The following is a 14,180-nucleotide window of genomic DNA, read 5'->3' on the forward strand; positions in this document are numbered from 1 at the left end:
AATATACCATGGTACATGAGTGAGTTGCTATCTTTCTGCTACCTTCATACCAAAGTCTAAAATAGTGTCTTGCCTAAGGCTGCTTCATGAACTCATGATTTCTATTTGCTGATTTTATTCTTAGAAGATATTTTTCTAACCTTCAACTAAAATCTTTTTTCCTGAAACTTAAAGCTATTATTCTTTTACTCTATTTTGAGATTTTGGTGTTCTTTCTACCCTTTCAGGAAAGCCATAACATTCTCTGTCATTCTTCTTTTCGCAAGGCTACATACAGCTAGTTTTCATGTTTTCCCAGAGCACTCTGCTGCAATCCCCTGATTATTCTTGTTGCCCTTCTATGAATTATGCCAGTTAATCTGAATTAAGGCAAACAAATCTGTGCTTTATAATGTTGAAACAATTGCTAAGAGCAATCTGTTTACTTTTATGTAGTGGTCATTTCGGTTTTTGCAGCCCAGATCTGATAAGTAAACTAGTATTGTTTTTGAAGTATTGTAGACTGATTGACTTATTTAAGGTTGGGTATATCCAATACTGAATAAATTAGAATGGTTATTTCCAACTATTAGGAAATTTTGTTGGCTCTATTAAGGTACCATACTATCATCACAAAGTACTATTTATTTTATTTCAACATTAAGCTGTTAGTTTTGTTTCAGTCTTGTTTCAAGTTCTATATGTCAGTTGTAGTCTTCCCAAGTTGATAATGTTGATCTGCAGTGGATAATAATTTCTATATTTCCTAGCTATAAAGACCAAAGAGAATTATGAGGTTTATAATCTAGAATATCTAAAGGACGCTAGTTGGGGATGGCTGATCTATTTAAGATTTTCATCTACAGTGTTGTTGTTATGGTTCATCAAATGAAGTCTGTCTCTTGGTGATTACAGGAAAGACCCTGGAGTTTTCCTTTGATTAAATAGGATGGGTGGGGATGGATGGATGGATGGATGGATGTAGATATTTTCTGAAGTGGTCTTGTAAGGATCTCCTTCTTAGAACTCAGAGAAAATAACTGGTTCAGTCATCTAGTTGGCTTCTATGCTTAAAATGGGACTAAAACTCACAGCTTTTCAATTTCCAGGGGCCATGGTGGCATAGTGGTTAGAATGCAGTACTGCAGGCTATTTCTGCTGACTGCCGGCTGCCAGCAGTTTGGCACTTCGAATCTCACCAGCTGCCAGCAGTTTGGCAGTTCAAGTCTCAACGACTCAAGGTTGACTCAGCCTTCCATTCTTCCAAGGTCAATAAAATGAGGACCCAGATTGTTGGGGGCAATAATGCTGACTTTGTAAACCACTTAGAGAGGGCTGTAAAGCACTGTGAAGCAGTGCATAAGTCTAAATGCCATTGCTATTCGAACCCAGGACCTTAACCACTAGTTCAGAGTACCTGTTACATATGTCTTAGTTTTAGAGTTTATATTTTTACCTTTTTCAACCACTTTCTCATGTCAATGGAGTTTTCACCATTCTTTTCTTTTTCAGTCAGAAATATCTGTTTAGTGTTCATATAACAGTTTGGTCTGACCTGAGAATTGATGGTTTCTCCTTGTCAACATGAGCCACCCAGCTGGAAGTGAAATCATCAGTACTTCAACAGATTTGTCCAAAGCATACTCCAGTTGTTATATACTTTTAATAGAGGCTAGGCAGCTATCTGTCTGGAATGCTTTAACTTGAGTTCTTGCAATGAGCCTAAGTGGTTGTTGTGATCCGCCTGCGGTCTGTGGAGCTGGCAGCAGAGTCGGACAGTGAGGAGGTTGGAGAGGAACATGGGCCAGTCCTGGAGTCTGGGGAAGGCTCAGACGAGGTTTCTGCGTCGGAGCAGAGAGGGAGCCAGGGCCATCTGGAAGTTATGTGCTGCCTCCGGAGCCTCCAGAGTCAGACATCAGGGAGGCCGAGGAAAAGGGGGAGCCTATTCCCAGTGCGCGCATGCGCAGAGCTGCAAGAAGGCAAGAACAGTTAAGACAAAAGGAACTCTTTACAAACTATTTGGGATTCATTACGGGCTGTGAATGACCATAATTCACAGCCGTTGAAATAAAAAGAGGGTTTTTGGGACTAATTGTGTGCTTTTTACTGTCTCAGGAAGCCTAGGTCAGAACAATGGCCCTCTCAATTCTATGATTCCTAGTACAAACTCATGATATTCAGCTAATACTGATCTTGGTGATATCAGAGATATTGTTATGTACTGTTTCATACGCTCAGCAGTTTTTTTACTGTACACTCAGCTAGTTTCTTTGGTCACTTACCGTACCAAAATGTAGTCATTACTCACAGTCACTGTAAAGACAGTTTGGAGAACTGAGATTAAAAATCTAATATACAGTACTGTGACGGTAAATGACTTCTGTTGTAAATCAAATGGCAACTCCCTTTTCTTCCCTTTTGTTCAAAATACTTTTGAATCCAGAAACTTCAAACCCAAAGCAAGTGCACTTTTTCCGGTAAACCAACATTCATATATCATATAAGAGAAAAAGTTGTAGGTATGTAACAATGGTGTATAATGCTTTAAGTATTTTCATTTCTTGGATCAATTCACTTTAAAAAGTATTACATATAATAAATAATTTTAACTTTTCAAAAGCAACACATACAAACGTTACTTCAAATGAGCTACCAATATCAAGCATACTATAGATAATCAGGAAGTTAATTTTAATTGCATTATATACTAATAAATAGTATAATATTAATTTAGCTACTATTTGGTACAATATTAGCACCATATTTATAGCATATTGAGCTATAAAATATACTAATTGCTTTGCTTGATCATCATTATAAATTTATTTTTATTTATATTATGGTCACTTCCCAATGTATTTATTCAAATCTTCGACTTATGTCCACAGTTGACCCAAAAATTTCCATTGCTAAGCTAGGCAGTTAAGGGAGTTGAACCCCATATTACGACATTTTTTGCCACAGTTGTTAAGTGAATCATGCAGTTGTTAAGCAAATCTGTCTTTGACTGTTGACTTTGCTTGTCAGAAGCTAGCTGGGAAAGGTTGCAAATGGTGATCACATGATCTTGAGGCAGTGCAACTGTCACAAATATGTGCCAATTGCCAAGCATCTGATGATGTGACTATGAGTATACTGCGACAATTGTTAAATTTGAAAAACAAGAGTCATAACTTTGAATGGTCAGTAAATGAAAGGTTGTAAATTGAGAACTACCTGTAGAATGTTTGTTATCATTATTAAGAGTTCATGAAAATGTAGAATTGGAGAAGTATTTTATTAAGTCTGACTTGGTAAGAGATAAGGAATGTACTCAGATTATCGTTTCAAAAGCAATATTGAAATTCATCTGTTTTCTCTACAACCTGTTCTTTTTCCTAAATGTTATTTCATTGCATGTTAATATATGGCCATTTCTGAAGCCATGTTGCTTTTAAGAATTCATTGAACACCTACAGACTGAGAATGACACTGAATGCTTGATAGCCTGTTGCTTCATAACAATCAACTTAATCTGTTTATCAATCTGCATATTTGGGTTCTCATAGATTATACACATAAACTTCAATCTCATTTCAAAATCACAAGAGAAACTTATGTCACAGATTGTTTACCAACTAATGCCATATATTGCTCAAATTTGAATTAAGTTGCATTGGCAGTGTTTTATACATATAAGTGCCAAACTCTTAACCAGATTTAATATCATTTTCCTTATTGACCTTACCTATAGATATAAATTGAAATGAAAATCTTTCCCATCACTTCAGTGATGACAGTAAATCAATGTTTTGCTAACATTTATGTATCAAAACATAGATGTTCTGTAGTTGTGCAAAAATGTAAATAGTGCATTAAAATTATTTTATTAATTTATTTGTATATTTAAATGGTTTACAGAAAATGGCCATCCAACTTATTACGACTCTGGCTAATGTGCAATAAAGAAAAAATGAGATGAAAAATCCCAATTAAAAGCCAACATTAATAGGAGACTAAGTTCCAATACCCAAGGAAAACAGTTTTTAGTGCCATCCTGAAAGCAACAAAGTTAGGTCCAACTGTAGGTCAGAGAGAATATCATTCCAGAGAATCAGCACTGCAACAGAAAAGGCACGTCTTCTGATTCCCATCATGAAGGATTATGTTTCAAAGGAGGAACCCTTTCTTCCTAAGTGTCCCATCAGACTAGAATATGTGTGGTAGGCAGATACCATTGAGAAGAAAGAGGTGGCCCCACAAATATCCTGGTATCTGCAAGATTTTAAAAGCTATGGTTTGCATACCCTTAAAACTATTGATATAAACACTAGTTTTTATTTTTTAAAAAGGCTGAAAGAGTAGGACCAGTTAGATAGAAGGAGTAGATTATCAGATTCACATAGCTATATAGTTCAGTGGAAGCATCAATCATGGCCTGGTCCTCTTATTGAACCTGCTTCACTGTGGCAAAGAACCATAAATCAAGTGGAAAGTGTATTGACCTCTGAGAAATATAGTATAAACTTAAAAGATAACATCTGTGCCTGTGGTACCTCTTCCCGGTTAGCAACAAACTGCTAAATCCTATTTATCAGTCTGTTAGCTTTCCAGAAGTTCATTTTCAGGAAATTGTGGAGGCTGCTGAGGCAATAAAGGGTGGGAAAATCAGTTTCTATTTACCCCCTTCGTCAGGCAATATGATGATCCAATTTATGTAAGGTATATTAAACGTTTAAATAAGGTATATTAAACATTTAAATATTAAATAACATTGTATCTATGTAGTATGATGGACTGCAGGGCCGGCGCAATGTGTAACATGTTCGCACTGGTGCAATAGGACTGGGTGTTTTGTTAATATGATTTATTGGGTTAGGGATTTTCTGTCTTCACTGTGAGTTGCATTGTATTGGGAGAGGTGCACTGAGGGAGCTCAATCAATCTCATTGTACATATGTTGTGCACTGACAATAAAGATTTGAATTGAATTGACATGCAAATTAGATCTGAAAAATCCAGGGAAGGACACTTAGTTCAAAATTAAAATCTAATTTTTATAATGTCTTTATGTATTATACATCTGAATCTGATCCACTTAAACAAGAGATAGTAGACACCTTCTCTGCCCCACCCCCATGTGCCTTGGGGGAAATGGATTGTTTTGATCTGTTTTCTTTGTAGATTACCTGTAGTAGGAGTGGGGTGGTGGAGGGGAATTCAACTATCCAAGTCCTACTTGATCTCTGAGCTGCCTTCAATACCATTGATCATGATATCCATTTGAATCTCCTCCAGGGACTGCATTTTGCAGTAGTACATTCTTCAAAGATATCTTTGGGGATGGGAGCAAATAGATCAAACCTAAGGCCCTCCATCACAAAGTGAGTTCTATTACCCCTTATAACTCTGCATGAAGTTACTTGGAGATAATTCATCAGCACAAGTTAGGAGTCATCAGGATGCCAATTATATCCACTTGTATATCTCAGTTTTGGGTCAAACAGGAGATAGTGCAGAGTCAGAAGTGCTATCCCCGGTGCTTGGAGGCCGTGAGAATGGACGGGGAAGGCTAATTTCCACAAAACTGAATGACTACGGGTTCAAAAACCAACTGAGATTAATGATATTCCATCTTTGATTCTGGACCATCCCATTCTCCCTGAATTAAACTAGTTCATAATTGGTACTTAACTTCCTGCTTGAGGATCAATGGCAGCTATGGTAGCTATGGCCAAGAAGGCTTTTCACAACTTGAATCTTAGCACTAAATACAAGTATTTCTGGATGAAGAGACCCTGCTCACAGTCACTTAACATCTTAATCACTTTTCCTTGGACTATTGCAACTTGCTCTATATAAAATTGCCTTTGAAGACCATCTAGAAGCCACAAGTGATCCAGAAAATAGCAGCTACTCAAGAAGTTAAGGGCATCTCTCCATTCAGGCAATAGCATTTCTCCAAGAGCGGTGCTAGTTACAAGTGACTTGCAATACAATTCAGGGTGCTGCTTGTCACTTCAAAGCCTCAAATGACTTAGAACTTGGATATCTACTGCTTCTCCTAGTGCCATGATGGCAAACCTATGGCACACGTGCCAGACATGGCACACAGAGCCCTGTCTCTGGGCATGTGTTCAGTCACCCCAGCCCAGCTCCAATTGTGTTTCTCCATCGTGTTCCACTAATTTCTAAATTTCTAATTTCTCGCAAAAGAAAAAGATCTCGCAAAATTGGGATTGAGTGAACTTTTTCATTCATGTGGGGATGAAATGGGGGAAACAAGGTCCCATCCTCCTCTTGAAACCCATTATGACGTGGAGCCACAATGCGACCCTGCATTGTCTCAGCAAAAAAAAGCAGTTTCTTTTCCTGCAGAGCTGCCTGTGTTGGGATGCCCCGCCTTCCCGCCAGCCAGCGCACTGCTCCTGGGCTCATCGGCCTTCGGACATCATTCCCACAACCCAGCACCAGTTCAGGGGTTCCTTTGCCCCCCATGGGAGGGGGGGGAGAGAGAAAGAGAAACAGAGGGAGGCAGAGAAAGATATAGAGAGAGAGGGAGGGAAAGAGACAGAAAAACAGAAAGGGGGGAAGAGAGAGAGGAGGGAGGGAAAGAGAGAGAGAGAGGGAGGGAAAGAGAAATTATATTACAAAAGCTTTTCTTTTTTATTGTTGCTAAACATAATGTTTCAAAAGCAGAAAATGTCACCCCAAGCAGTCTTTGAGGGCTGAATGCCAAGAGGCATGGATTTCCTCTAACTTCTGCATTCCCACCCCGCGCTGAAGCAAACCAAATGGTCCGGGGTCTCCCCACTAAGCGGTCCCACTGAGCCCACTTGCAAACTCCGCCAATTGCAGCTCCAAATGTTCGGCTCATGCATCCATCCCGGCCTGCGCCACAGCGGCAGCAGGGAAGGTACATGCCCTGCCTGCTCTGCTCTCGCTGGCCAGAGGTGGGGCTCCCCACCGCCACCTCCCAGTCAGAGTGCCATGTTTGTTTGCTTGTTGGTCGCCTCCGAGAAGGAGCTGTGTTCAGGCTGCCTGGGTCTCCGCCGCAGGGGGAGAGCGGGAAGGGGGGGTCATCCCGACAGGTTGGAGTTGCCTTATTTTGTGTGGAGCTCTAACGCTTGGCTTTGCCTGCCAGCCTCCATTACTCCTCCACAGCCCAAATGGTTGGATACACACAACACGTGAAGCTGAGCAGGAGAGCAAGGATAGATAGATACATAAATAGAGGGAGGGAAGGAGAGAGAGAGAGATGAGACAGACAGAGAGAGATAAAGAGAGGAAGGGGGGAAAGAGTGGAGGGAAAGAGAGAAATCATATTACAAAAGTTTTTCTTTTTTATTGTTGCTAAACATAATATTTCAAAAGCAGAAAAATGAAGGAGCATAAAAGTGCATTTATCACATTTTTCTTAGAACAATTAGCTGAACTCTGTGTTGTTTGTCATTATTTTAGATAGTAAAGCCTCATTATCCAGGTTAAATTGCCGTGTTGGCACTTTGCGATAAATAAGTGGGTTTTGGGTGGCAGTTTGGGCATTCAGTCTCTAAAAGTTTTGTCCTAGTGGCTTCTGCCTGTGCAAAAAAAAAAATCTAATGGGGAAGGCACTCCTTAAGTCCTCCCCTTGAAGGAGGTGTCTGTTTAGCAGTACCCCTTTTCTTTGAACCAGTACTCCACCAAGGGTGAGAGACCAGCAATCAGTTTGGTCCTTAGAAAAGCCACCGAGACCTTGTATTTCAGAAAACCTTCAGGAATTGTGAGAATGGTAGGTTCCCACCCAACAGAGATTTTTACTAAAAATGCTATTTCTCAGCCTGATGGAACAGGAAGGTATCTATTATTTGCTTTACGTTATTACTTATTGTTTATATCTTTCCTGTTTACTATATTGTAACTGTGTACAGCATTGTGTTGCCATCTGGTGGCTAGGTCAGAGCTAATACTGTGAATTCTTTAGCATCCAGAGATAATAACTTAAACCAGGGCAAAATATTAAAAAGGATTTTAATGAATAAATATTAAGAGAGTTCTGCACCAAGATTAAAACTTTCAGCAGCTTCTTACACCTTTTTTTAAGAGACAGTAATATAAACAATAACATTTGGAGATGGCTTGACGGCAGATCTTATCATAGACTTGATCACATCTCAGACAGTGGACCTAGTCTCAGGGGAATGTTAAATAAGGCATCATCTCTAGCAGAACAACACCTGAGGATGGATTGATGACATTTTGTCAGTAACTTGGGAATCATTTGATCCTTTGCTAAGAATATTTTTATGGGAAACACCATTTCTACTGTGCAGCTGCTGCTGCTCCTTCTCGCCTCAGGAGGTATCAGATCACAGAACTCCTGCTGTATTTTTTCTCTTAATTGTTACAAGTAGGAATACAGATAAAAGGCTCAAAGGTGAGAGTGATTTACAGTACAATGGTGCAATTTACAAAGCTTGCTAAGTAACTTCTAAGCATGCATGCCGAGGAATTCATCAATACAAATTTTGTTAAATTACGCATACTGTCTCTGCTGGCTAAGTAGCCCTTCCTGCCCTATATGTGCAAAGAGGAAAGAGGGTCCACACCATTTCCTGCTCACCAATTTTGTGTGATGCCACGACAAGTACTTAATGTTGTTTGCAATTAAAATGGCCTGTAAGCCTGAGTAAGTAACTAAATCCTTTTTCTCCCAAGCCTTACTCTCATCAGACATGTTTTAGGGACCTTTTTACAAGTCTCTCTACATTCTACCACTGAGTGATAGCTCTTCCTATAACATATTGACAAGAGGGAGAAACAACTAAATCAGTGACAGAGCATCTGCTTTGCATGTAGATGACCCCGTTATTAATCCCTAGAAGAGCACAGGAGAGACTTTCATCTAAAAGTCTGGAAAGACACTGCCGATCACTGTAAATAAGAAGTAAATTAGAAGACACACCAAAGGCAGCTGTCTTCCTATGCCCAATCTGAACCAAAATTATTGGGGCTATCCAAATAAATCCGTACAGCAACAGGATTTGTTGGGAAGCAGATGTAGCACCAACCTTAGAGATAACCCTAACTGCAGTCTTTTTCCTCTGATATATAAGGGGAAAGTGTCATTCTGTGGGAAAAATTAAATTACAGGGCCTATTGCTATGAGGATAATATCTCTTAATTCTTGACAATAGGTGGTCTAGCCTTACTGGCAGAGATCCTACAGTGAACTAGGAATCCTGGGAGTTATAATCATAGTTGCACAGGATTGGAAAAGCTCGTTTAAATGATCTAATTCAGTGTAGAAGTCCAAATTAAACTGCCCTAGGCAGGGGGAATTGTTCAGTTTATAACAAACAGGAACCCACATCCTTTTCGGATAATGGTTTCTACTGTTGAACTGCTCTACTAGAAAGTTAGGGAATTTTTAACCGTCAACTAGGCAATAACTTTGGGAGCAGGATTGAACCTGTTGAGCACTGTGCTGGCTGATGTGAACTGCAAGACCATGGAAAGTAGAAAGACATTCTGGGAAAAATCTCTTCCATGTTGTTGCCAAAAAGTATGTGGTCACCAAGAATGAAGCCTGATTTGGAGTTTTTATCTTTAGATCTTTTTTAATAAATACTCTTATGAAACCACATGTTTACCATTCTGTTTTTTATTTTTATTTTATTTTATTTTATTTTTATTTACCATTTTTATTTCTGTTTCACTAAAAAAAAATCCTGTGTTTGTCTTCAATTAAATTTTGTTGTGTTATTGTCAGCCCATTTCTTCAACCTATTAAGACCTTTTTGAATTTATTCTAAGGTTTACTTGTTAATCGTTCCATCCAATTTTGTGACCTCCGCAAACCTGATAAGCATTCATATCTCTTCCACTAATTTATCACAATAAAACTTCAATTTAACAGATCTTCATTTTACAGACTTCAGATGCAGTGGACTGAATCTGTCTGTACTGTATGCTGTATGCTTCTGTGCATGCATAATATCTCATCTGCCATTTTCTTACTTGTAAAATATGCAAAGACAGCAATACATATACCTATGTAAAAGCTGCTACATCGTTTTGCACGTATGCACAACGTGCAGGAAATTTGAATGAAGTCCCTAATACAATATGATTTTCCACATAGACCACATAAAGATGTTCCATGCTCCTTGAAATATGAACATTTGCATTAATAATTTATTTACATTCTAGTATCGGACTTCTTTTATTCACTTTCATAATTACCACCCCTACAAAAGTAAAGACATTGCAAAAGTAACAAGTACTTTGCAAATAATTTTTCTTAAAACAATCTATCATTCCCTTGTATAAGGAAGAAATAATTACCTCCCATCTTTCTTCTGTTTATCTGCCAATGGCAGACACTGGCCAACCTGGCCATTAGATCATGGGAAGTGGGATGTTCCACAGTGCAATACAGTATGTATGTATACACACACACACAAACATTGGGAAGTCACAGTTCTATGAGGAATTTAGCCATTTTTAACATTGTTTAGCCAGCACAATGGAAATTAACAAGCACTCATCTCAAAGCAATTGTGTTAAAGTTAAACTGGAGTCCTCTGTTGCAGCTGTTTCGTTTTTATATGGGTCTTGAATAAACTGTATTAATCAGACTTTACCTATGAAAGAGATAGATCACAATAAATTGGGTCACCAATAGGTTTTGTACCAATCTGATGGTAATGGAAAGTGTAACTTCTTCTGAGCAAAGCAGGGGAAAACATATTGTCAATGAGAAATAAATCACTGTGAAACCTTAAATCAGGAATGTGATTTAAGGTCTTGATTTTCAAGCAGACATACTGCAGAGAAACAGTCAACCTCCATATGTGTTCTTTGTCATTTTGGTTTCCTGACAGCAGAGTTGTGTGAAATTCTTTCAAAGGGAGTTTTAGGAAATGTTACAGAATTCACAATAAAATGCCCAAAGTAGACAAATATGATCAGCAGTAATGATTTCAGGACTTTCCATCCAACAATCACATGACTCCTCAGGTGCATTTGAGAAGAGAAATGATCAAAGACAAAAGCGCACACCAGCAAAATTCAATACAGTGAATTGAAGTACACAGCAGTGTTTTTCAACCTTGGCAACTTTAAGATGCGTGGACTTCAACTCCCTGGCTGGGGAATTCTTAAAGCTGCCAAGGTTGAGAAACACTGCACTATAGGCTCAACTTTCTCACCTGCTAATCCAATTGGGACCAATCCTGCCATTTTTTTTTCAGTAGCGATAGTGTTGAAAGAGACAGACTGCACGAACAGAAAGCTCTTTGTGTGTGCGCACACATGTACACATTTTTCCCCATTTTGAAATAAAGCGTACTCCTGTCTTTAACTCCCAGAACTTTTGTTGGAAGAAGATGCATTTTTTTCAATATTATGGTCCATTCTTTATGTAGACAGCATGATTGTTTTATGTGTCATTAGCCTGTATAGCACAGATCAATACAAAAAGCTTAAAGGAATGCTTCAAACTGAAAAATAACAAGCCTTAATTTTCTTTTGTATTTCTGAAAGGTCAAGTGCTGTAAATACTGGCCAGATGACACTGAGATATATAAAGACATTAAAGTTACCTTAATAGAGACAGAGCTTCTCGCTGAATATGTGATTCGAACATTTGCAGTAGAAAAGGTGAGCAAAGATACAGTTTTTCAATGTTTCTAGCCATGGTCTTGTTAAAATTAAGACACCTTTAAGTTAAATTCTTGTTCCAAAATTGTTTCTGGCTAAAGGCTGGCTGGCTTCCTTTAACTGATTATCCTATTTATTTGTTGCATTGATTTAAAGAATGTCCAGCTCCAGATTCTGGGTGCTTTACATACCAGTAATCAAAAAGACAAAACAATAACAGAGAAATCAATGTATATTTTATCTTGGGCCCAGTGTTCTTCAACATCTTCATAAATGACCTATATGAGGGATAGAAGGGGAATTCATCAAATTTGCAGACAACAGCAAACTGGGGGGAATAGCTAACATTTTAGAAGATAGACTTGATTCTGAATCTTGATTCAGAAGGATTTTGACATACTTGAAATCTGGGCCCAATCCAACAAAATGCAATTCAATGGTAAGAAAAGTAGGGTCCTACACATAGACAATAAAAACTAAATGCACAGGTACAAAATAGGTACAGTACCTGGCTCAAAGTTACAGTAACTCTGAGAGGGATTTAGGTGTGGTAGTAGATCACTACTTAAATATAAGCCAGCAGTGTGCTGCAGCTGCCAAAAAAGCTAATACAGTCTTAGGCTGCATCAACAGATGTTTCAAGATTACATGAAGTGATATTACCACTTTATACTGCACTAGAGAGACCCCACTTTGAATATTGTATCCAGTTCTGATCAACACAATACAAAAATGATGTTGAGATCCCAGAAACGGGTGTCAAACTCAAGGCCCGCAGGCCAAATCCGGCCCATAGGGTGCTTAGATCTGGCCTGTGGGGCTCCCCTGGAAACAGCAAAAGACCAGCCTGCAGTGCCTCTGCCAACGAAAACGGAGCTCAGGAGGACAATGTGCAGCCCTCCTGAGCTCCATTTTCGCTGGCAGAAGATTTTAGAAGGCCATCACAGCCAGAGGCTCAGGAGCCCATTTTCGCTGGCGGAGAGCTCGGGCCACCACAGGCGCCCCCAACACTAGTGATGTGGAACTGGCCATGCCTACCCCAATCCCCAAGGTCAAACACAACCCCAATGCAGCCCTCAATGAAATCGAGTTTGACACCCCTGCCCTAGAAGGAGTGCAGAGAAGAGCAACAAAGATGCTAAGAGATCTGGATGCTAAATCATACAATGAACGATTGAGGAAACTATGTGTCGAGTCTAACAAAGAGGAGATATAGGGGGAGATATAATAGTCTTCCAGTACTTGAGGGGCTGTCACAGAGTAGAGGGAGACAGCCTATTCAAAGCACCTGAGGACAGGATAAAAACAGGTGGAAGATCATTAAAAAGAGATCCAACCTAGAACTAAGGAAACATTTCCTGACAGTGGGAACAATTAATCAGAGGAATGGCTTACCTCCAGACATTGTGGGTTCTTCATTAATGGAGGTATTCCAAGTGACTGGACAGCCATTTGTCTAGAATGGTATAAGTTCTCCTACCCAAACAGCAGTTAGACTAGAAGACCTATAAGGTATTTTTCTATATGCTAATTTCTATAACTAGAAATACCAAATACAACAGAAGAAAATCATATCAAACAAAAAAAGTAGAGGTTCACCAACCACCCTATCAATAGTCTCGGAAAGTAGCCAGTTTTTCAATATCTTTTGTAATATCATGGACTCATGGGGGAATGTTATTCCATATCATGCCAATGTCTTTTCTAGTAGAAAATAAGATAGAAGATGGGAGCAAACTCCAAAAGTCTGCAAATTTTAAAAGAGGACTAAATGGAGTTATGTTCTTTCTATGTCATTTGAAAATGCTCACTTTTGCTTTTCCTTTTTTCTCTTGCAACCAATTAACAGAGAGGCGCCCATGAGATCAGAGAAATCAGACAGTTCCACTTCACTGGCTGGCCAGATCATGGTGTACCATACCATGCTACGGGTCTTCTTGGATTCGTCCGGCAGGTCAAATCAAAAAGCCCACCTAATGCCGGCCCATTAGTTGTACACTGCAGGTTAGTATAACCTATTTTGGCTTCTTTAGTTGAGAAAGATGTTTTATCCTTTTTAAACTTAGCACAGCTGGAACTATCTGGGTGCGATTAATTTGTATGTCATATTTTTAATTGCTACAGTTTATGAAATACCATTCATGAACAGGAAATAATGATATATAATATTTGTTCTATGAATGTATCTTCCTCAACTGCAACAGATTGAAAAATCTGATTAGATTTAGACCCAATTTAAATGTTACAGAGTCCTTCCAAAAGCTTCTGGAATATATTTCTCCATGATGGCATTTTGCAGTCATTGGCACACCAGCTACTTATTCGAGCCACCATTCATAAAAGGTGCCTGCCCAATATAACAATACAACACTGTTAACCAAGCAAATACATTTTAGGATTAGACAAATGGATTTTTAAAAGCAAGCAGCATTGATAATTTACATGATCATTCCAGGCCTGGAGAGGAGATTTAATACTGTTGCAATCCTGAAGAATACTTTATTGTTCTTATTTCAATTGGAAAGGAATTTCTTCATTAATTCCAACTGGGATTTTCCATAAGGCAGATACAAGCTTCA

The 14,180-nt window shown here is 38.8% G+C and overlaps 1 protein-coding gene across 3 annotated transcripts in view; it reads left to right on the top strand.

Moving 5' to 3' along the window:
- The window catches only part of PTPRM (protein tyrosine phosphatase receptor type M), a 480,156-nt gene that overhangs the window by 446,458 nt on the left and 19,518 nt on the right, over positions 1–14,180 (top strand). For all 3 annotated transcript variants that reach the window (XM_070940620.1, XM_070940621.1, XM_070940622.1), the window contains 2 exons: positions 11,485–11,601; positions 13,451–13,605. In XM_070940620.1, coding sequence (XP_070796721.1) covers positions 11,485–11,601; positions 13,451–13,605 — 272 coding nt within the window. The remainder of the gene's footprint in view (positions 1–11,484; positions 11,602–13,450; positions 13,606–14,180) is intronic.

This window comes from Pituophis catenifer, unplaced genomic scaffold, assembly GCF_029215685.1.
Source record: "Pituophis catenifer annectens isolate HBS135680 unplaced genomic scaffold, rPitCat1.0.hap2 SCAF_3, whole genome shotgun sequence".
Classification (NCBI taxonomy): domain Eukaryota; kingdom Metazoa; phylum Chordata; class Lepidosauria; order Squamata; family Colubridae; genus Pituophis; species Pituophis catenifer.